Source organism: Eleutherodactylus coqui, chromosome 2 (genome assembly GCF_035609145.1).
Source record: "Eleutherodactylus coqui strain aEleCoq1 chromosome 2, aEleCoq1.hap1, whole genome shotgun sequence".
NCBI classification, from domain to species: Eukaryota; Metazoa; Chordata; class Amphibia; order Anura; family Eleutherodactylidae; genus Eleutherodactylus; species Eleutherodactylus coqui.
In genome coordinates this window covers 175,721,943-175,746,582 of record NC_089838.1, presented here as the reverse complement: position 1 = coordinate 175,746,582, position 24,640 = coordinate 175,721,943, and the positions used below count along the sequence as shown (strand labels likewise).

The following is a 24,640-nucleotide window of genomic DNA, read 5'->3' as shown; positions in this document are numbered from 1 at the left end:
AAAATGCTGGACAGCAACACGGAAACCAAATGGGCCCCATTATATGGATCAATGGGATCTGTTCAGCCAGTGGATTACGTTTTCCAGCTCCCAAAATAAGGCCATGTTCACATGACTGTACTGGACTTGTGTATCGCGCGGGCTCTGTACGCTCGTGTGATATGCGGTAACTCGCAGGCAATCAATTACATTGCCTTACGCAGCTGCACTCACATTAGCATATTGGAATTGTGTAATCTGTGAGTGCAGAATAGAACGCAGCATGTTCTATTTTGTAGCGTATGTACATGTGTTAGCGGCCATTGTTCTCCACTGTTGCGTATATACCTGCAGCCCATGACCCTGCGTATGACAGCGAAATTGTACTGTGCATAACTGCGTACATCCCAACATGTGGTCATGTGCTGCCATCGATCAGGCCTGTCTCCCACAGGCGTGCGATAAGCGCCGCGGTTTTAATCACGGTACTTTGCCATGTTGCCGGTGCTTTCGGCCGCCAGCTTTCACCACTCATCTTTGATGAGGCGCACTAAATTCCTAAAAATAAAACAGACGCCGCTTGAACATTGTGCCGCTGTAATGGGAAGCACTGTGTCTGAACGGAACCACTGAAAACAATGGGAGCGTTATACTGCGATTAGTGCGCTGCTGAAAGCGCCGGTGTGAGGGAGGCGTTAGGATACACAGCTGTAACATGCTGCGAGCCCCGCACGGCTTTATGCTTACGGCTGTGTGAGCCAAAGAGAAGCAACCGCACAGATGTGAACACAACCTAACACTGCTTTATTCTTCATTTTAGAAACCCTGGAATAATGAATCCCAGCTATAAGAGTACGTAGTGTTTACACGGGCCACAAGGGGGCAGTAATGCTGGCAGCACGGGCACACGGCACGTCCACCGCCCGCACTGCAGGAGCGCGCGCTGCTCCTTGTCACCTCCAGAGGGCGCACACGCGGCGGCCGGCAGCTTCCGGTTCCGGCTACTACCGGACGTTGTGTGAAGTCTGCTGTGTAATAGTCGCTGTCTGTGCACTGTCCCCGCTCTGTAGCCATCACTATGCCGGACTACCTGGGAGCCGACCAGCGCAAGACGAAGACGAAGGAGGAGGACAAGGAGGACAAACCCATACGGGGTGAGACGTCAGAAGGACGGCCGTGTGTAGTGTGTGCTCCCTAGCCCTGGAGCCGCACACACGGCCCCCCCTCAGTGACCCCCGCGGACATACACTAATCTGCCCATAGTCGGTATTATTTCCCTACACCATGCACTATCTGGGCTGTATGTGCGCCATGATAGAACATGCTGTGAGGATTCTTATGCGCTGAATTTACGCAATTTGTATGAGCAGCAACATGGCCGCCTATGGGATATTACATACAGCGTACTATGCGTGTAAAACCCATGCATGTAATATGTTGTTACCATACGCCCGTGTGAGGCCGCTCTTAGCCCGGCTGCCGATTTGCATTGCGGAATCCGCCGTTGGCTTCCGGACCGTGAATCTACAGCAAACACCATTGGTTACGGCCTGGAGAGCAGCTGCTGCCTGCGCAGGAGTGGAAATCGCAATCACAGCATGCTCAATTGAAGTCATTGGGAGCCGTCCGATCCGCAGCCTGCCCGCAATCGACATTGTGGAAAGGTCGCAGGACCCGCATGATCGCCTAGCGACGGCGCAGGACAAATAAACATAAAAATAATCTGTCCTGTGCGTGTCCAGCGGCTCGCCATCCGCAGAACAGAAAAAAGAAGACAAGTAAGTGCAATCGCTGGCCGGGGTAAAGCCGGATTTCGTTGCAGGTCCCTCATGCAGAATCTGGCTCTGCCAGCAGCGGCCTACCTGCGCTGTCACCGGAGAATCTGTACCGCGGATGCACCCAGCGGCTCGCCGTTGCACATGCACAGTACAGATTTTTTCAATATTTTTTTTCTGCTCCATTGCTAGGCAACAACGCAGAATCCGCGACCTGTCCACAACATTCATTGTGGGTCGGACGGCTTCTATTGACTCAATGAAAGCTGTCTGTGTGTAATCCGCACTAAAATGGAGCATACTGCGGTTTGTTTTTTTTCCCTTTGTGAGCAAAAATCGCCATTGATTTCCGCTCGTGTGGAGGAAGCAGCCTTTCTCCATAGTAAACAATGGGCGGTATTTGCTGCAGATTCTTGGTGCAGGCGCCGACCGCAGATTCCTCAGAAAGTATCTGCCCGTGAGCAGGAGCGCTAAAAGGAACAACGCCGCTAATAACTCATCTCTCCGGCTGGATCCAGCGCCACCGCAAGCATTGCCTTCCACACCTACTGCTGGTGACTATGGGATAACAGCGCCCCCTCTGTGCTGTATAATATACTGCTGGCCCATCTTCTGATATGTAGTGAAGCTTCACAGTGTATATTGAGCAGTAATAATATTTTATTTCATTCCAGCGCTGGATGAGGGGGATATCGCCCTGCTGAAGACCTATGTAAGTAGCTTCACCTTTATTGAGCAGTAGATGCTTAGGCCACCTGTCCACAGGTGTTGCATTTTAACGCAAGCGGATTTCCACCAGAGGAGAACACTTAGTCACTGATTTTCATCGATGAACTTATCATTATGATGGGTGCATTGTGGGAAATAGTGGCATGCCGGGATTTTTATACATGAACAGAAAATCGTGGCGAATTTCCACTCCTGTACATCGGGCAGCGCTTTCCATAGTTTCCAGCAATGCTATGTGAAGCGTCGGCCGACGGTTTACCGCCGGCGAAATCACTGCCGTGGACGGGGCCTTAGAATGCGTTCACACGTTGTTTCTTCAGTGGAAATGTTTACTATTAAAGTGAAGGAGATCAAAACAAATCCTGGTCACATGGGGGGAAAACCATTACAGATTTTCTACTGTAAAGTTAAATGCAGACGTCCAGGTCGGATCCCGCTGCGAGAATTTTCGCAGCAGGATGCGAGCCATGACGCGCGGCTCACCTCTTCCCAGTGTCTTGTCTCTGCTCTGCTATATGCTGGCTGGCGCACATGCGCGGAGCGGAGCCAGCGCGTCAATAGTGACGTTACTGTGTGAGGTTTGCACAGAAATAAAACATGCCATGATTTGTTTACCACGCGAGTTTTCACGTGGTCAAATCGCAGCTGTCTGCATAGGATTGCATTATCTAATACAGCCTATAGCAGCAGGCACCGGCGGGAAATCTCGCCACAGAGTTTCCGTCCGTCTGCATTCACCCTTATTCTTAACCTGGATGCAGGAGTCTGAGTTATTTATTGGCCGTGTAAAAGGGCCCCAATACTAGTCCGTCACTTTCTGAGAAAGCTTTGCAGCAGTTACCTCACTAAGGGCTCCCACCCACTGGCGATATTTTCTCCACTGCGATGCGAGACTAAAGTTAGTCTCGCATCGCAGTGCGAGAAAAAAATCGGCATCACGCCGACATATCGCCAGTCTGTTCAATGGGGCCAGCGGCAGCAGTGCTAGCCCCATTGAAAAGAGATGGAGAATGCCGGGGACTTCTGTCACAGCTGTGGCAGAAGTCCCCAGCATTCTAGGCCATTGCTTTCAAAGCACTTCCATTGAAAGCACTGCTTTCTGCCAAGCCCCGCGGAATGATTATCGGGGAAGGGATTGAAATATAAGCCCTTCCCTGATAATCTGCCAAAAGTATGTAAAAAATTTTTTTTTAATTATTACTCACCTCTCCTGCGCTCAGCCGCGTCCTCCTGGTCGCTCCCCGGCACTGCTGTTAAGCTCTTTCAGCAGTCGGGGATTTAAAAATTCCCGCCTCCTAAAAAGGGCTGTGTAGATTGGCTGAGGGCTCAGCCAATAGCAGCTACTGCTTAACTATTGGCTGAGCGCTCAGCCAATCACACATAGCCCTTAGCTATTCATTCATGAATAGCTATATCTTAGCATAATTTTGAATAATTTTAAGCAAAAATAGAAACTTTTTCTCTATGGAAAGCTGTGATCCTGCTTGTGTCACAACTCCTCAGTGGCTGTGTGAGATTACAAGTTCTAGACTAGGTTACTGTGACTCTTTGTGGACGCTAGTCCTTTATGTTGGTTGAATAGCAAAACCACAAGTCTTGTGTTGTTACAGGGACAAAGCACGTATTCCCGACAGATTAAACAAGTGGAAGATGACATACAGTCACTTCTTAAGAAGATCAATGAGCTTACAGGTATGTAACATGGTTGGTTCAATCCATATACATTTGGAATATAAATACCCAAGCAATTAATTACACATGTGCATTCTCTATAGGTATTAAGGAATCGGACACAGGACTTGCCCCTCCAGCGTTGTGGGATTTGGCTGCGGATAAACAGACCCTTCAGAGTGAACAACCACTTCAGGTGGCCAGGTACCAGCATGTGGATGTACATAACATACAAGAAAAGGAAACTTTGGATATTGAACAGGCCTTGGGTTCTTTTAGATGGCCGTATTTAAGCCATGTAATATTGATTTCAATGGCTTCATACACGTGTATTTTTCACACAAATTTCAGTGTGATGAAAACACATGCGACATGTCCTGTTTTGGTTTTTATTACATGTTGAAATAGGTCATTGAAGTCCATGGATTTGTGTGAATACACAGGAAAATTGCATAGTCTCTGTGTATTTGCGTCATACGACGGCGCATCATACGCTGTACTGCGCATGCGCGCTGGGGCGTCATGCGGGAGCTACTCAGTGGATCTGGGGGTGAGTCTGGGGTCTTTGGAGAGGTGCTGTGATGGACTCTGCTGAGGTATTCCATGAGCCCTTCATGGCCGTGGGCATGAGCCCTTACTTTTCCTAACAGTTAGTAAAGTACTTCTATGTTTATGAGGTTTCTGTATACATAATCCCTTAGGCTGGGTTCACACAGGGCGGATTTGCCGCAGAAATTCCGTGCGGAATTTCGCCGCGGCAAATCCGCATGCGGCTGCTAATCCCGGGATTAGCCAGCCATGTGGATGAGATTTCTCAGAAATCTCGCCCACACGGGACGGCAAATCCGCTGCGGCTAAGCCGGCAGAAGCCGCTGCTGTGGTGTGGATTTGCCGACCGCAGCATGTCCAACCCCCCCCCCCCCCCCCCCCGCTGCGGCCGCGCTCTCCTCTATGGGAGCGCTGGTCGCAGTGGAAGAGCGAGCGGCCGGGCCACTTCACAGCCGCCGCAGGTTTTGCAGCAGCGGTTCTCCCGGCGGAAATCTCACGTTTTTTCGCTACGGCCAAATCGCGAGATTTCCGCCGAGAATCCGCCCTGTGAGAACCCAGCCTTAGCTGTGGATGTGTTATGTATTGTGCAGTGAGTGGGATGTTCCCAGCCTGGGGGTTACCCAGCCTTTTCTTTGCGCGCGACCTATTTGACCCAGAGTAGGATCTGTAATGCTGAAATAACATCCAGCTAGTACTGTTGATGGGATCATAGCATAGGCTGCTATTACTGAAATGGAGACCAAAACTGTATATTTTAGGCCTTTTCCTGCGTTGTGCATATCTGTCCTGCTGCATGAGACTTCTGCAAACTGCAGTTTCTTCAGTTACTTATAAGGCCTCGTTCACATGGGCTTTGAAACTGTCAGATCCACATCAGCTTTTTCCTTTGTGGATCTGTCAGCTCACTCCACTTGTGGCTGCCGGACAGAAAACTGTGCCAAGAATTGACATGCCAGCTGTTTTACCTCAATGCAGATTTCAAAATCACATCATATGAACTGATTGAGAAATTGTTACGTGTAACCACACATGGCACAATTCTTGGCTAAGAAAGAGTCGCCTCCTAACTGCAGGCCTTCCCTTCAGCCAATGACTGGGGTGCAGTTTACAAAAAACACTTTACTCCTGACTACCGATGATGATGACATCTGTCAGAATCTATCCTGCAGCATTTCTATTTTATTTGCAGTGCTCAGGGCCCATTCTGAGAGGCATGTTCTCAGTTTAGGCGTTGCCTGTGTACTCCACGGACCGCGCACGGACCTATTTATAGTCAGTTGGGCTATTCAGACTTACCTTTTTTTTATACACAAACCAATGGTCCTTGTGACAAAGACCACTACATGGCCTAATCTCCTCTGTTTTTATGGACAAGAGCATGGCATGCAGTGATTGGGGTCTGTGGAAACTCAACAGCCCATGGATGTCATTCATGTGCCATTTCTTTAAAAGAAAAAAATATTTATGTTTGGGTTTCTTTTATGTCCCCCGAGAAGCTCAACTGACCATCTGAATACAGTCTTAGGGCTCAGTCACACTTTTTTTACGCGTGTTTATAGGTGCGTGAAAAATTGCACTTTGCACGAAAAGAATCGCGTGAATTTGCAGGTGCAAATTTTAAGTGCATGAAAAAATCGCACATGTGACCGCTTCCACTGGTTCTATGTAGATGTGATTTAAAATCGCACCTATACATACGTGAAAAAATCGCTCATGTGACTGAGCCCTTATAATGTTTAGACTTGACCTTTAAATAACTACAAATTGTAATTCTTTTTCTTTTTTCAGGTGTACAAAAATAATAAATGCAGACTCTGAGGACCCAAAATATATAATAAACGTGAAGCAGTTTGCAAAGTTTGTGGTAGACCTGAGTGACCAAGTTGCTCCTACTGATATTGAAGAAGGAATGAGAGTTGGGTAAGAGTGATGTTGTTCATTTAATACGGAGCAGTTAAAACTTTCCATTTATTATAGACTGTTTTAGGTAACGCCTATAAGGGAACCCCTGAAATCTGACATTAGGGCCACATCGGTAAACTTTTGTTTTCATTCATTATGTAGCTAGTCACCCAATGTATAATTCGGCTAGTTTACCTTGTTTAGTGATTCCTTTCTATCCAAAACCCCTTAGCCGCCTCCTTCTCCTCATGTGGGTAATGTGATCTCTGTTCTGACCAGCTGAGATTTACTTGTGTTTATATACACTAATTTTAGTCCATTTTCCAGTCAGCATAATTCCCCTGTGATGGACCCTACCACACAAACTCTTTAGAGGGGTACACAGACACTACTATCCCAGCTCCTGTCACACAGGTATAATCCAGGAGATCACAGCTTATCTTCCTGACTGAATACTTAAGGTGTGTAGTTTACTTAGTTGAATACTGATGGTCATGGCAGTGTCATCCCTGCAGGTATAGGTATTACAGGCTATAGCTGGTCATGTGATACTCTGCTTTTGCATCGTGGAAGTGTTTAGCATAGAGAAAGTAAACAAGGAGAAATTTCAGCATCAAGGCAGTGCCTGCACGGTATTTTTGGTAGCAATCTCGGCAATTGAATTGCTCTTTACAAAAATGTTGCATATACGACAATAGCGACCAAAAACACAATAAAAGCAACTCCTGAAATGACATCCTTAAGTGCAATTTAAGACCAGAAATTGAAAACTGTAAAAAGAGAATGATTTAGGAAATTCCTCTAAAAAACAAAACAAAGTGATCGTATATTATATGTTAACAATTTAATTTGAACAATTTGTTTTTCCTGGAAGCTTCTTCCCCTTCTAAATAAATGAAGGCTTTTTAGTGCATATACTTGGATGAGCTATGATGATAGTGCGCCTAGTCAGTAATAAGCAAATTGTCACTTGATTCTTTATATATAGTGTCGACAGAAACAAGTACCAGATTCATATCCCGTTGCCTCCAAAGATTGATCCCACAGTGACTATGATGCAGGTAATTGTTTTCATAGATTAAATAAGATGCAGTTATTGGGCTCTGCTCACACGAATGTCATAGAATCATGTCATGGCTTCTAATTGTGTGATTCATAACATATCCCTTAGAATGTCTGACGAGTCTATAATTTTAACGTATACCTGTATTCTATTCTTATTGTAACAAGGCAAAGGAAACCAGAAGGAATATAATTTATGGGAGTGTGAGCACAGCTTTAATTTGTATTTTTAGGTTTTTTTGTTTTTTCTTTTTGCTGTTCATCACAATACAGTATCTGTTTTTTTTTTCTATATAGGTGGAAGAGAAACCTGATGTTACATACAGTGATGTTGGAGGTTGCAAAGAACAGATAGAAAAATTAAGGGAAGTGGTTGAAACTCCATTACTCCATGTAAGTACTATATGTATGGCAATATCTGATATGTTACACTTTACTTAAAGGGGTTGTGCCAACATTGACTATTATCCCTTAACCACGGAATAGGTAATATTCTGATCAGTGGAGGTCCGACCGCTGGGACCCCTACGATCCTGAGAATGGGGGTCCCAATGATCCCCACATGAATGATGTGGCAGTTGATCTAGTACTGTAGATGTGGCCATAAAAGGGGATGGCCTAGTCTGTTTGTTCTGCCCCTAAACTGTCCTAAGCAGTACACTGTTAATGGTAAGCCTTAAAAGAAGAAAAGGTCGTTTTATAAAAGGCGTCTTATTCCTCAAACTTGTTATCGTTGCAAAAATATATAGGCAATAATTTACAGGTGGAAATTGACTGAAATCGATTGCCTATACTTTGCAGTTTATGCAACTTTTAATCACCATCATTCCAGTATAAAAATATTGAAATCCCAGATGGTTCAAGGGCAAATTGACACGTGTAATACTACCTTTAAAATGATCTTGTGATATTTAAATATCTGTCTGATGTCAGCAAAGGTTATATGTGGATAATAGAGATGAGCGAGCGTACTCGGAAAAGCACTACTCGCTCGAGTAATTTGCTTTATCCGAGTATCGCTGTGCTCGTCCCTGAAGATTAGGGTGCCGGCACGGAGCGGGGAGCTGCAGGGGAGAGCGGGGAGGAACGGAGGGGAGATCTTTCTCTCCCTCTCTCCCGCGTGCTCTCCCCTGCTCCCCGCTGCGATTCACCTGTCAGCCGCAGCGGCACCCGAATCTTCAGGGACGAGCACAGCGATACTCGGATAAAGCAAATTACTCGAGCGAGTAGTGCTTTTCCGAGTACGCTCGCTCATCTCTAGTGGAGAACTAATAAAGAATGTGTAGCATTATAGCACTTAGCAGTATTTTAGGTGAGAGCCCTTGTAAATGCTGCCCATACTTTTTTTTTAATTAAAGTATTTTTTATTAAACTTTTTCACCTTTTGCATATTTTAAAACAGTTTTTTTAACAAATCTTTGGTTTCCCCTCCCTCCCCCTCCCCCTCTCACCCACCCCCTTCCCCTCACCCCCCTCCCTCCCCCATCCCCCCTAAGATCTCTCTCTCAACGTTCTGTTCTTTGGGTAAACTGTCTCTGAATGAACACCGTGTTGTGTTGTAAACAATAATAACAGTTCTTGTAACGTATATTTGTTTTCTTCTTTGGTCTTCGTGTTGCTTATCTTCTTGCTGTTTTCTTTTATTGATTCAGGGTTAGATTTTTTGTTGCATTCGAGGGGGGGTCATATTTCTTTTGCCCGTTGCCCGGTCTCTCTCTCTCCAATCCCTCCTTTCTTAACTTTTCCCTATTACTCCTTACCACTTTATTTTATTGTATATCGAGTCTGTAAATTTCCCAATAAACTTTATATATATCCATTACATACGTTGTTATGTCTTAGTAAATCCCCGGTTTACTGGTGCCTCCCCACACGGCTCACCACTCCCTATGTATTTGATCCAACATTACTGCTCTGGGCGTGTATCCATCTCAGCCATATGTCCTGATATTTTTGACTGGTCTTACGCTTAGTGTAAATACTCCTTTCCCACGGTAAAATTTGGTTGACCTTATTTTTGAATTCTCCCAGCGTGGGTGGTTCTTCGTCCAACCAGCGCTGGGCTATTGTTTTTCTGGCTATATACAATAGTCTGGCTACCGCTAGTTTTTCATGATCATCTAATGTTAGATCCTGTATGTATCCCAGAATGCACACGTATGGAGTAAAGTCCATACGTATGCCAAATGCCGCGTTAATTGCATTTCTTATTCCCATCCAATATCTGTGCAATTTCGGACAACGCCATAGCATGTGGATTAGGTCCGCCGTGTGGGTTTTGCACCTTACACATATCGGGGAGGTTCTCATTCCTATATTGTGTAAGAAGGCCGGGGTGCGGTACACTCTGTGTATTAGAAATATTTGTGAGACTCTGTGTGATTCGCTCAGAGATAGCTTGGGTGTCATTTGTAGGATTTCCTCCCAGTGCGACTCCTCAATGGGCCCTATGTCTGCCTCCCATTTTGCTCTTGTTGATAACGGGTTGTGTGCATTGACCGTGTCCTGTATATGGGAATATAGTACAGATATTTTCCCTGCTGTGGTGGTGGCTTTTCCTATTATGTCCGCTACTATATTTATTACCATTGTTATTTCCGCCGTGTTTTTTTCTGCTTGTATAGCGTGTCTAAGTTGCAGATATTTGTAAAAGTCACTATTGGGGATGTCGTGGTTTTGCCTTAACTGCTCGAAGGTTTTTAGTCCCCCCCCCTCCAGTATCTGGTCCATTCTCCTAACTCCCCTGTCTTTCCACCCTTGGAATCCTTTTAGCTTGTTGATTTCTGGCAGGTGCGGGTTATTCCATATGGGGGTATGTTGTGTGCAGTTTTTTATATCAAGCATGTTTCTGGTCTTCCACCATATTTTATGTATCAATAATAGCGTGGGGGCACTTTGACCGTTTTTTTTAAACGCTCCACGTTCCAGGGTTTCAAACAAATGTGATCCGTTAAAGAGATTTTTAAGGATTCTGAAACTAGCGTTGTGTGTTTCTTCTGTCTCCCATCCCCTGAGATGTTGCAGCTGGGAGGCCATGAAGTACGAGAACGGATTGGGCAAGGCTAATCCTCCCTTTTCTTTTGAATTGTATAGCAGTTCTAATTTTATCCTAGGTGTCTTCCCTCCCCATATGAGTTCTCTAAACAGTCCCTTGGCCTTGTGGAAAAATTTTTGTGTTATCCAGTGTGGGAAGTTGTGTATTAGATACAGTAATTGGGGCATCCATATCATTTTTATAAGATTCACTCTTCCTATGATTGTCATGGGTAGTTTTTTCCATATGTGAAGTTTTTGTTTCCATTTTTCCATAAGTGGTTCCAGGTTTATTTTCCCGTACTCACTGACCTCTTTCGTAATTTTAACTCCCAGATATTTAATTGTTGGGGTGCATTTCAGGGTTAATTCTCTGTTGGCAACTTGCATGTCTGGGGTGTCTATTGATAGTATTTCGGATTTGGTCCAATTGATAGCGAGTCCTGAGAAGGCTCCAAATTCTTTTATTGTTTGCATCGTGGTTTCTAAAGATTTTTCCCTGTCCCCTAAAAATAATAACATGTCGTCTGCATACAAAGCGATTTTCTCCTCCATGTTTCCTCTTATGAATCCCACTATTTCCTGGTGTGACCGAATTTTGCATGCTAGGGGCTCTATTGCAAGTGCAAACAGGAGTGGCGATAGTGGGCATCCCTGCCTTGTCCCTCTATGTAGTGGGAATGTTTCTGATGACCCCCCATTGATGGACACATCCGCCTCCGCTCTAGCATATAGGAGTTTTACTCGTCTCACAAATATTGGGCCACAGCCCATTTTTTCTAGTACCTTCCACAGGTATTGCCACTCAACGCTATCAAACGCCTTGGCCGCGTCCAGTGAGCATATGATTCTGTCTCCGGTATTATCTACGGGTATTTGTAGGTTTAGAAATACTCTACGGATGTTCGTTGCCGTTGATCTTGCTGGTATAAACCCACTCTGGTCTGGATGCACCAAGGTGGATGCCACTTGTGATAGCCGCTTGGCTAAAACTTTTGCTATAATTTTGACATCCGCGTTTAACAGCGATATCGGCCTATACGAGTCCACCAACAGGGGGTCCTTTTCTGGTTTTAACAGAATTATTATTTTTGCTTTTCGCATTGTTTGTGGTAGTTCCCCTTCCTTTTCCGCCCCCGCCCATGTCTCCAGGAGTTGTGGTAATAAAGTGTCTGCATGTTGTTTGTAAAATTCTATTGGGAAACCATCCTCCCCTGGGGCCTTGTTATTTTGCATATCTTTTACTGCCTCTTGCATCTCCTCCAAGTCTATTGGTGCATCTAGAAACTCTCTCTGTTCCTCCGTCAATTTATGTGTTCTTATATCCGCCAAGTATTCCTCGATTTGTTCTACCGTTTTTTCCAGTTTCGAGGAATACAGAGAGGAGTAAAATTCCCGTGCAATCTCTCTTATGGATGTTGCGTCCCTGACTATCTCGCCTTGTGCGTCTTTTAGTTCAATGATGTATGTGGGGCTGGTTTGTGCTCGGGCTATAACTGCCAGCATATGTCCCGTTTTTTCTCCCTCCTCATAATATGTCTGTTTCCTGAACCCATTTTTAGTGGCTGCCGTTTCTAGGACGTATTTATTAAGGGCCTCTTGGGCCTGTTTCCATAGGTTGAGTGTTGTTATAGTTTTCTCTTTTATGTAATTTTCTTCTGATTCTTTTAGTTTGTCTCGTATTTTTTGCCCTCTTTCTCTATGTCCTTTTTTTGCCTGTGTGATTTGCTGTATGTATACCCCCCTCATATATGCCTTCATGGCCTCCCAGCAAATCGTCATACTTGTGGTATCCTTATTTAATATGAAGTATTCCTCTAGTGTTTTTTTCACTATTTCCTTGTTTAATATATTTAGCCAGTGCGAGTTCAGATTCCATCTTTTTTGGGAATGACTCACAGTGTTACTGTGCTGTATGTCCAGACGTAGGATGGAGTGGTCAGAAACAACTCTTGGTAGATATTCTATCGAGGTTATATCTCTATATGTCTGAATATTCCCTACCGCTAGGTCTATTCTAGATAAGCATTGGTATGTGGATGAGTAGCAGGAGTATTGTTTGTTTGTGGGGTGCCGTGTTCTCCATATGTCTATCAATGATATCTCGTTTATTAGTTTACCTAGTGGTGTCAGGTTCCTTTCTTCGTTTGCGTTTCCTGCCCTTAGTCTGTCCTGTGCAGGGTTAATGACCGAATTAAAGTCGCCTATGATAAGGACTGGAATGTCCGGTTTATCTGTTATGAATCCTATAACTTGCCGCATTATCATGTTATTATATGGTGGCGGGATATATACTGAAGCTATAATGCATGTGTAGTTGTAGATTCTGCAGTGTAGGCATATAAAGCGGCCTTCTGGGTCAATTTTTTGTGAGAGACATTTAAACGGTATATTTCTGTGTATCACTATGCTGACCCCCCTGGAATACCTCGTGTGTGTGGAGTGGAAGCTCTGACCCATCCCCCCTATTTTGAACGTGTCCGTATTTTCTTTTGATAAATGTGTTTCCTGCAAGCATATAATAGCCGGGCCTTGTTCCTTGATGACTTGCAGTACTGCTGATCGTTTTGTCTGGTCACTCATACCTCTCACGTTCCACGATACGACCCTTATCCTACTACCCATTTTTCTTGTTTTTTGTTTTCCGCAGGGTTATTATTTTCTGGGCGCCTCCACCCCTTTTTGTTTTTATGAGTGAGTCGCACTGGGAGGGTCCCCATCTCTGTATTTGTGTCTCGCCCGTGTCGCCCCGTATATGTGTATGTGTATTACTGTTTGTTCTCCGCATAGGGCTTCTCCAGTAACATTTTGGTTTGGTCCCCCACATCCCCCAGTACAGACATTTATCCACATTTACTATACATATTTTCGTTATTTGCAACACATTTATCATTTGTACATTTACGTTGACATTTCTTCCCCTTATCCCACCCTGAATCATTTTTCTATCGTTTAACCTTATCCCTTTTAACTGTATCTTATCTAATATTCCCCTAATATGCGAGAGAGAGACCAAACAACAGACACCCCCAACATGTAACTCACTGATCCGTTGTCTCATCGGATCGGGGTACCAGTCCTCCATTCTCCTACGCGATGCATCCTGTCGTCCCAGGAGCTCCTTTCAGAAATTTTCGGTTCCCTTTGCATGAACGTTTCTTTAGGTGCAGCCTCTTCATGGTGTCTTGCGCGGTGATCTTCCCCTCCGGATCTGTTCTTCATTTTGATCTATCCAGGCACCTGCATCTTTTGGGTTTTCAAAGAATTGTGTCGTGTCCAGCGCCGCCACTCTCAGTTTAGCCGGGTACAGCATCCCGTAGGGCACTTGTAGGTTTCGCAGTCGTCTTTTTATTTCTACAAATGTTGCTCGCTTCTTTTGTATTTCCGTGGAGAAATCTGGATAGAAGGAGACTTTCACGCCATTATATTGGATTTCACCCTTTTCGCGGGCCTTTTGGAGTATGGTATCACGGTCTCTGTAATGCAGTACTTTGAGTATCGGTCTGGCTGGAGCCCCCGGGGGGAGGGGTCGTGTCGGTACACGGTGGGCTCTTTCGACTGCAAACATTGCAGTTAGAGTGTTTCTTCCGAACAGTTCGGGCAGCCATGTTTCAAAAAATTCTGCAGGGTTTCTTCCTTCCGTCTTTTCTGGGAGGCCCACAATCCGCACGTTGTTCCTTCTTGACCTATTTTCTAGGTCGTCTACCTTGTTCTGTAGATATTGTATGTCATGCAGATTTTTTTCCACGTCTCGTTGCATCGGCTGTATTGCGTCTTCTACGTCGCTTATACGTTGTTCAGTTTCTGTCAGACGCTCTGATATTTTCCTCATATCTTGCCGTAGCAGGTTTACATTACTTTGCATCGCCCCCATCTGCATATTAAGGTTGTTCAGTGATGCGTTGCCTTTAGTGATTTCGCTGAATATTTCTTTCAACGTAGGCTCCCTGGCGCACCTTTCGTCCTCCTGCCTTTGATCTTTTTTGGCGGCATCTTCTGCACTTTGGGAGGTGTCTCGTATAGTGCTTTCTGAGGTGTCTGCGTGATTTGCGCTGTGCGTGCATATGCCTGGGCTGCTTGCATTATTCATGCTGTCTTCTGTGTAGTGTTCGTCTGGATTGACACTGTTTGCACCTTTATTTTTGTAGTTGGGGTTGTCTGCCTGACTTGTGACTTCCTGCTTATTTCCAGCATGATCTTGTACAGCATGTAGACTATTTTGTTTTTCCTTGTCCTTGTCACTTTCTGCATGTACTGTGTCTGCAGTTTCTTCCTCCCCTCCTGCTCCCTCCGTTTGTGTGCTTCTCTGTGGGCTCTCCCGCTCTCCCCTCTGTTGTTTAGGGCTTATGGAGTCCTGTTTTCTGCCCCACTCCTCCCTGGCATACCTTGCCAGTTTACGTGCTGTGTCTGCACTGTTTGTGCTGGGCCGCGGTATGAGCGTTCTCGGCTCCCTCCCTCCGGCGCCGTGTTGTTTCTGCCTGCCGCCGGCTTCATCTGCCTTCCCCCGCTCCTTGCCTCGCACCATTAACTCTGCTGCTGTCTGTTCTGTCTCCGGAGCTTGCTACTGTGCCTCCGCTGCTTTTTGATTGCCTTTCGGCGTCTCTGGGTCCCGTTAACAGGATGGGAATGTCGGATCTTGCAGGAGCTACTCTGAGATGCGACTATCTACATCTCCGGCCAGGCTCCGCCCCCAAATGCTGCCCATACTTGGTCTAGTCTATGCCACCAGCTTTATCTGCATATAGGCTCTTTTAGTGTGTGGCTAGGATAAGCTGTAGCTTGCAGGGCTTATTACTCTGTAGTTCTGAGCACAGGGCCCACTTACTGAAGCTGACATGGCAGTGACCTGACAGGTTTATTTAATTTGACTTTGCTTGTTTCAAGTGAGGCTTGTTGCCTTGCACATAAGGCATCAATAGTGAAGGGGTATTTACTTACTAAGGTCCCTGTGTGTATATTCGTCATCCATAGATCCTCTGCATATAAATATTTCCATGCTACAGCTATGGTTGCTGATATTTGTGCACTAGGACCTCGTTATTACTTAGCACGAAGCTTGAGCCCTTACTGACCTGTGGTATTCTCGGCATATTCCTAATTTATTGTAACATTTTTTTCCCACAGCCAGAACGATTTGTTAATCTGGGTATTGAACCTCCAAAAGGGGTTCTTCTGTTTGGTCCTCCTGGAACAGGAAAAACTCTTTGTGCCCGTGCCGTTGCTAACAGGACTGATGCCTGCTTCATCAGAGTTATTGGCTCAGAACTGGTTCAGAAATACGTTGGGGAAGTAAGTTTTGGTTTCCTTTTTTAATTTGTTGCTTTAGCTGTCATGCAAGTGTAATATTGTATTAATTTAAGTTACAATTACGAAGCCATGGTGGCCTAGACAAAATACGTGATTTTACTTCATCTGTCACCTCCCCCGTTTAATTTTTTTTTTCTCTCCTTAGGGCGCACGAATGGTCCGTGAATTGTTTGAGATGGCAAGGACAAAGAAAGCCTGTCTTATTTTCTTTGATGAAATTGATGCTATTGGTGGTATGTATTGCTGCTGTTCGTTAACACCTTCAGGACCAAGCCTGTTTATGCTTTAAAGGGTTTGTGTGAAGAAAACAAAAAAAACTTAAAGGCTGGGCAGGTGATAAAATAAAAAGAAAAAACAAACACATACTCTTTCTACGGTCCACTGGGACCCAGCTGACACTCCGCTCTAATAGCCAGGATCAGACATAACTTTCATCTTTGTCCACTTAAACTGTTACATGCTGCAACCAGTGCTAACATCTTTGTGGCTAAACAGGGTGCAGGGTTGCTCCCTCAGTTCACCTCAGGCCTCCCCGCTGCAACACATGAGTTTTGATGGGTTGCCATGACAGGCTGTGCATATACTCATGCTTTTTATGCTCGATACTGAAGTATTGCAGTATATTACATGAGTAAACAGAGAATTGCATACTCAAGTCCCCTATTGTGAAAAAAAGGTAAAAAAAAAAAAGTAGTTCAAGTAAAATAAATAAAACACTTGGGGTGGTGTGGGTGAACGCTGGGCAGGTGCTTTTCAATCCACTGCCTTTTATTTCCAGCCATCCACTCCTTCCCTATGCCCGTTATAGTTTCTTGTTGCTTACTGATAATCTCTGCAAAATTTTGAGAGGTTTTGGGCTCCCATACCTCCGCCTTAAATCTTTGGGCCGATGTATGCGATAGTGGGTGGAATGAATACTAAGAGCCCGGCTCCATCCTGTGGCCTGCGGACCGTGCCTCCCGGGTAGCTTCATTAGCTCCTGCTGCCTAGCGCACTTGCTCTAGCTGGCTGTGACACCCATGGCTTTGGTAACAAGCTGAGCTGTCCCTCCACTCACAGGCCATCCTGTAGGACAGCTTGTGCACTACAAACCACGCATGTACTAATTGTGGGCCTTGGTGTCAGGTCCCCAGCAGTGCTGTATCCTACACTCTGCCATAGAGGCTCCTCTGCTATATACAACCACCTCCCATTTGTGGGGTAGCAGCCCCTTTGGGGTAACAGTTTCCTATGGCCATCAGCCTATGCCTTGTACCCCCTTCATGTTCAGAGGCACTGGTACCTGGAGCTTTGGGATTCTGAGGAATTACTGCACTCATAAGCTCTGCAGGCCCCCCCCCCCCACCACCAATTAAGGAGTTTATTCATTAACTTCATTTATAAACATTAACTCTTCATTGACTTCATAATACATAGCTGTTTCAGGATGTAATTAAGATTGTAGTGGCGCCATTCATTGATATCTGCTGCCACCCAGTGGCTTTCTACAGAAACTACATGTGGCCTATACCATACATGTTCTAGAAGAGATCTACCATTGTGGCATCTGCTAGCAATCGGTAGCAAGTTAATCCCTCTCCACTTTCTTTCCAACTATTTGTTTGTCTTATTTTTTTACATTCTTGATGCTCCTTTGAATGGCTAAAGGGTCTATTAGGAAAGCAATTAAGAGGCAGCTTGGTGCCATTGCAGCTACTGGACTAATGAGCCAACCCCCAACGCCTCCCTCAATCTTTTTGGGATAGAATCTCATTGCCTTCGGAACTTGAGTTTTAAAGGCTGGGAACCCCCACTCCCAGCATCGTTGGAGATCCAGAGGTGGAGGCCAATAGCCTTCACTCAGATATATCCGACTTAGCCCCCCCCCCCCCCCCCCCCTCTCCAACATCATCCATAGATCAAGTGATGTCGGGTCTTCCATCCCATTGGACAAGGGAGAAGGCCCTCATTAGCAAGATATCACCTACTTAGGAGATTAACTCCTCATTGCTCACTTTTCCCAATTGCTACAATAACAGCTAGCCAATGTTGTTAAAATCTTGGTGAAGTTACTTGCTGATACTTTACATTTAGTAAAGACTCCTTTAATACATGAGGATCTGTCGGGCGTAATGACAAACAAAACGACTGCTATCAATTTAAGGAGAGTATACCTGATTCTTCAGGTGGATCATTGAATTTGTGGGAGCCAGGACCGTTTTTTCACTGGACGCTGGCAACGCTTTTGACAATGTTGAGTGGAAGGAAAAATGTTTTTAGCCAGTTAACTTCAGAGACCAAACCAGAATTTAAAGAGCTGGGGCATCGCATTAACTCCATAGTCCAAGCTTGACAACAGTGTGGTGTGTCAGCCTGTCCAAGCTGACCATTGACAATGCTAAAATAAAAGATCTCAAGCAGGACTGAGGGTCAGCTTCCTGATGCACCTTTTACCCATACTGCATTTTCCATATCTAGAGGTAACACTCACTCCCTCTATTCCATCCCTATATGGGGACACCTACCTGCTAGTATACAAAGCGATAGTATACAGGAGGATTTGCACAGATGGTCTCGTTCATCAGTCCCTTGGTTGGGCCGGATAGCATGTGTCAAAACAAACTCCCTACCCCAATTGCTTAATGTCTTTCAGGCCCAGCCCATTAATGTTCCTTTAACGCAATTTAAATCTTTTCAACGTGGTATCTGGGGCTTACAGGGGAGGCGGATAAGGTTCCAGACTTTGTATACTTTGTGAGATTGAGGAGGTGTGGGGGTGCCTCATATCAAATACTACCAAGCTGCTTTGCTGTCCAAGCTTGATTCTCGCTCCCAGATTCCCTTGTGGCTGGAGTTAGAGGGTGCAGCTTGCCCTGGCCTCTCCATTGATCTTCTCCCTTGGTTACTGTCTAAAAGACCTGCTCTTTTGTGTTCTACCGCATTGTCTCTGTGATCGACTGCAGTCTCTGTTCCCCCTGGAGACTGTCTAAAAATTGGCACCTCCAGTCTTCAAATATCCTGACTTTATAAAAGACAGGTTTTGCAAGGAATCCTTATTTGTTCCATAACAATTCCTCATTATTTATACAATGTGGATTTTTGTCACTTGTCACTTCTGGATGTGGTTTCTGTGCTGAGTTTTCCCACTGAAGTCATTAGGAAGTGAAAATCTGCATGTAGACGTCTGGTTTTAACGTTAAAGATGTGAGGATTCGGGGACGAAAACACTCTGAGCCATCAGCTTGTCACGAGAACCCCCGACATGCCATCCTCTGGTCATATGGACGAGTTCACCCTAATCCAGCACTCCGCTTAGCTGTATACACCAGCAGTAGTGAGCCTTCATAGCCCCGTTCTCTGTGACATACATAACACTGCACCCGCAGAAGTCTTCAGGAGATGAGCAGCACATCTCCTCTTCCCTCTCCTCACAGAAATGTACCTATAGTTGGGCTGGAGCAACCATAGATCCATTAAACATAATGACTAGATATGCAGGAGAACTCTTTTAAGTAACAAATATTATGTTCCTGTCTAATTCTATGTCTTACAACTGCCATATTTCCCATTGCTGAATGGGACCCTAACATGACTGTAGAGCTGACCTATCGATAAACGTGCCAGATAACGCATTTAATTTATTTCCAATCAGTTCTATTAGAAAAAAAAACCACAGAACCACTTTGTTGCCTGATATATATGGAAATAACATGAACAACTTGATGTCGTCTTAATCGGTTAGGTGCTCGCTTTGATGATGGAGCTGGAGGTGATAATGAAGTGCAGAGAACTATGCTGGAACTCATCAATCAGTTGGATGGATTTGATCCAAGAGGAAATATTAAAGTATTAATGGCCACAAACAGACCGGATACTTTGGACCCTGCCCTTATGAGGCCTGGCAGGCTGGACAGAAAGATTGAATTCAGTTTGCCTGATCTTGAGGTAAAGAGGAGTAATAATTTCAACAGTAGATCTTTTCTTAGGTTGCATTTATGCTCTTGGTTTTTTTTTTATCCACTCCCCTGTACCTCCTGAACAATCTGTGAAGGCTTCCGTATACTGCTGCTATTTGTACATTATCATTTACTTAATCTGACATCTATGAGAGCAGTAAAAAGGGGGATCACATCCAAAATGTGACTCCAATGTATCGCCAGTAGATCACAATGTAATAGGAATGGGTGAGATATTGTTATGCTTTAGTATTAACATTTATTAGATAGATGTTAAAATATTTGGTATTCAATACAATTTCGACAGACAAGCAACAAAACACCATATGTATATGGGAGCAGGTTGTGTTAAAAAAGATCCCACCTCCTGTAAGTCATACATTTGAATGTATTAGCAATCAAAGTAAGGAACAACCTTACCATAGCTCCTTCTACGTCAGATAGAGTTCCAACTTTCTCCAAGTTATTTGGAGATGAAGAGTTTCATGTGTTGGTAAGAATCCTAAGAGCCAGTAGTCTCACAGGTGGGCAGTGGTGGAAACTGGACTCCACTATCCCTGTTGTACCATGTGTGCTATCACATCCTGAATATAGGGAGATTGGAGAACCCGCCAGCTAGTGTATAGGGAGAGAGCGGTCATGCATGTGTTTTGGTGTCTGTTGAAAGCCTATGCATGATTCTCAGTAAGAGAAATCAAGTAATCTTGTAGATATATCTTTTAATGGCTAACAAAAATACATGATGTAATAGTGAGCTTTCGAACCTCTCAGGGTTCTACCTCTGACATAATGGAAGAAATGCTCTACTGATTAACACGGTACTAAACTTTTTTTTTTGAAAGCCTATTTAATACCAAATATTTTAATGTATAGCTACTAAATGTTATGCTTTCATATTAACAATATATCACTCATTCCTGTTACATCGGCATCAATGAGACCGTAACTGTTATATATTTTTGATTAGCAGATGGTCATAGAAAAGCAAATACAATATTAACGGAATATAACCTAAAGTTACCGTTAATCGCTAAAAAAAACTAATTCAACACAGCGACCGACAGGGTGCCAAGCGGTAAGTCTCGAGTAGTTTTGGCTTGGCAAAAGAAATAGCTGCAGGTTGATCAAAAGTCTGTAGTTTTCACTTGCAAGTCATTCAAATGTATTTGCATGGAGACTACCCTTATGAACAATATGCTGGTGAACTACTCATGCCAGTCATCGCTCTGTGTAAAAGTGAACAAATTACTATATTTCAACGTCCTTTCTGAGTGACTATCTTCAACACAATCTGTTGCTTTTTTCTTTTGCATTGTAATATATTTTTTGGGTGACCAGATGTTCTTTTTGAGGTCTGCAGCACACTGAAAAAAAACACACACTGCATACAATGCATTTTTTTATGGCCCAAAGCAGTGGGTTTTTTTTCTTTTTGTTGTTTTAAAGGGGCAACTTGTTCTGGTATGGCATTTTTTTCTGCCATTCTTCCAATAGACTAGGACTTGAAAAAGTATTTGGGGAGAAAAAAAGGATTGAATGAAAATGGAAAAAAAAAAGGGTATGTAGTGTAGCCCTTGATACATTTTCGTGTGCTTATTATATTCTAAGCAGTGCATTATTTTCTCTTCTTGAAGGGACGTACACACATATTTAAAATTCACGCCCGGTCAATGAGCGTAGAACGAGATATAAGGTTTGAACTGCTGGCACGTCTATGTCCAAACAGTACTGGTAAGTGGATTTCTTAGCAATATACTAATGTAGTAGTGTGTCTTACTATCTGTACCATCCATAGCTGGTAAGCTGCAGTCCGATTCTCTCGCTTGAACATTCCTCAATAAGTTTTTCCTCTTTATATGGTTAAAATTGACATGGACAAAGATCGTGGCGTACATTTATTAAGGCCACTTTCCCACATGGCGTCGTTTTGCTGTGATTTCACCACAGTTTTTGGATGCAGTTACTGCGTCCGACAATTGTTTTTAACACACCTTTTAAGGTGATGAGGTGCGTTTTAAAAAGCACGAAAACGTGGCAAAATACAGCAGACAGCGCTCAAAAATCGTGGTGTTAGAAAACGCCACGATTGAGCAGAGGTCATCCAGGCCCCATAGAAATCAATTGCAGCATTATACCACGATGCAGTAAAAAGCGCATGTGTGAGTGGCCTAAAACTGTGTAATAGAAAAATGGTTATCCATAGCAACCAGTCAGAGCAGCTTTCATTTTCCAGTAGCACCATGAGCAATGAAAGCTGAGCTGTGATTGGTTGCTGTGCACATGGTTTTCTTTATACACGTTCATAAATGTCTCCCTATGTCTGTTGAACCACCACAGTATGTGTTGAGCAGCTTGTAGTTATTCATGAATATTGATAAATGGCTTCATTTTAGAAGTAAGTCTGGTAATGGGAGTGTTCCTACAAAATCCTCTATTCACAGATTGGTGACAAAATCTGAGAAAACAGGAAGTGTCTTTACTTCACAAGCAGGGTCTGATCCAATCATTGATGTGAAGGATCGACCGATCACTGACATTGCTACGAAAATTCTTAAAAGGCTTGTCAGTTAGGGGTAACCCCAGGTCGCCTATGATATAAAATAAATGAGCAGCTACTCGCCTTTCACTGCTCCCCCTATTCATCCTCTCCAGGCAGCTGCAGTCTCCCTCTGACATCACTCTGCAGCAGCCAATGACTGTGCTTGGAGATCATGGCTGAGCACTGTCATTGGCTGCCACAGCAGATTTGGGGTGTGTCTCTGCTGTCTGTAAACAGACTGGGAGCATCAAATGAATGGAAGAGCATTGAGTAGCTGCTCTTTTGTTACTTTATACCATGGGGTACCCAGTGACAGGGGTTTCCCTTAACTTGGACAACCCCTTTAAGACTGATATTAATTTTGAATAATCTGTGGCCAGTGCGATCTGCGGACCTGGCAGCACCCGCTTTCTTCTTGTGGGTGTTTTACAAGCTTTAAACATTTGAAATTCTCAAAGATGGGATATGACAGGAGGTTGCTGCCATTACAGATATCACACTAGCGGATGTCTTTGCTAATATGCAGACTTGTATACAAAAGTGTTTGGATGCTGGAGGGGCCATTTTTAGCATCTGCACTAAGCAGACCTGCTTTTGCAACAATCAAGGTAAATGCACATTAATTTTTATAGAGAGCCATACAAAAATTAAAAAGTTGAGGAATGGTTGGGTTCCCTAGCAACAGAATCGCTCTGTATAATCGCCATGATATAATGTTAATTATGTCTGTGACTTTTGCTACCTAGGTGCTGAAATCCGCAGTGTGTGCACAGAGGCAGGAATGTTTGCAATCAGAGCACGTCGCAAAGTGGCAACTGAGAAAGACTTCCTGGAGGCCGTAAACAAGGTCATCAAATCATACGCAAAATTCAGTGCTACACCTAGATACATGACCTACAATTAAACTATGTGGGACGTGTTATCAGACCACACTTTGTGTCTTGGTTAAGGCTGTGGCACAATGTAGCGTAAACGCTAAGGATTCCCTTTAACTATATTATGTGACTGGGGTATTACTGTATTTGAAATGATGAAATGTCAAAATCACATTTGTTTTCAGTTTCTACTGCTAATGTTTTGTTTTGAAGTGACCAATAAAGACACTTACATTGTCAAATCATTTTATTTTGATCTGAGAAATTATTTGTCCATAATCTGTCATAGGAGCAAACAATATCATCTATGAAGGCAAATTCACTTGTAGTATTTAACATAAAAATATATATCTATAAAAATAGACTATTGGCAAATAACATACACAAACATATTTCAAATAATTCTGTAAACACAGTTAGAACATTTAATAAAGATCTTCGTCAGCACTTTCAGATTTAAGTAACATTGGCTGCTTGTGAATGGACTGAACTGTGAAAGGTGGAACCGGAAATGGCTTACTAGTGCTAACACTAAACAGAGGCGCCTGTGCTTGTCAGTGAACATCTTTGTGCTATGAAATCATAAAGTCATGTTGGTAAGGGTTCTTAAATCTTTTATTTTTGAGTAAACCAGTTTCTGAAATCTCTCCAAGATGACAGTCATCTCTTGGCCCACTCCCAATTATAAATATGTAACAGCAAAGACTTCAATATTTTATAAATCTACTTAGGCAACATCAGTGAGAACAGCTTTCTGAATGCATCGCCCCGGGTCCTGCTACCAGCACCTCAGGCAATGGCTGCTTCCTGCTAGGAGGAGCCACAGTCAAGCATTTAGTATCACAGAGTGACTGTTCAGGCTTATTGAGAAGTGATCCTAAATATGGAGAACCTTTCCACCATCGTATCCAACTGAAATTTAATTTATTTTTTTCTTTTTTAAGCGAAGTATTTTATGGATGTTGTAACATATTTAGAGCACCACAGATTGGCTGCAACATAAACAAAGTGCTATTTCTTGTTTAGCAATGACTTTCATCTAAACAATGCGGAAAATGTATTATTGCCTTTAACGTACAATTCTGGCATTGAAAAACCGCTAGTTATAGCAGATGCTGCATTTGTGCAATCTGAGTTTTTGCTGCTTTACACTTCTCACTACTTTTAAGAAGTGTCGAACACTGGACCGGCTTTAATAGCACGAATAGGCCACCCCCAAAATTAACTAGATTTCAATTTCGTGCACACAGGCAGCCAAATTCATTAAGTGGCATGGAACTCTTA

General features: G+C 43.8%; 1 protein-coding gene across 1 annotated transcript; it reads left to right on the top strand.

The window, feature by feature from the left end:
* Positions 1–965: 965 nt before the first annotated feature.
* Positions 966–23,601, top strand: PSMC2 (proteasome 26S subunit, ATPase 2). Its single transcript, XM_066591975.1, has 12 exons — positions 966–1,133; positions 2,429–2,466; positions 4,094–4,175; positions 4,259–4,358; positions 6,492–6,623; positions 7,594–7,666; positions 7,965–8,060; positions 15,825–15,989; positions 16,153–16,240; positions 19,729–19,931; positions 21,577–21,673; positions 23,228–23,601. The coding sequence occupies exons 1-12, from the start codon at positions 1,058–1,060 to the stop codon at positions 23,383–23,385; spliced, it is 1,308 nt and encodes a 435-aa protein (XP_066448072.1). The 5' UTR covers positions 966–1,057; the 3' UTR covers positions 23,386–23,601.
* Positions 23,602–24,640: the final 1,039 nt, after the last annotated feature.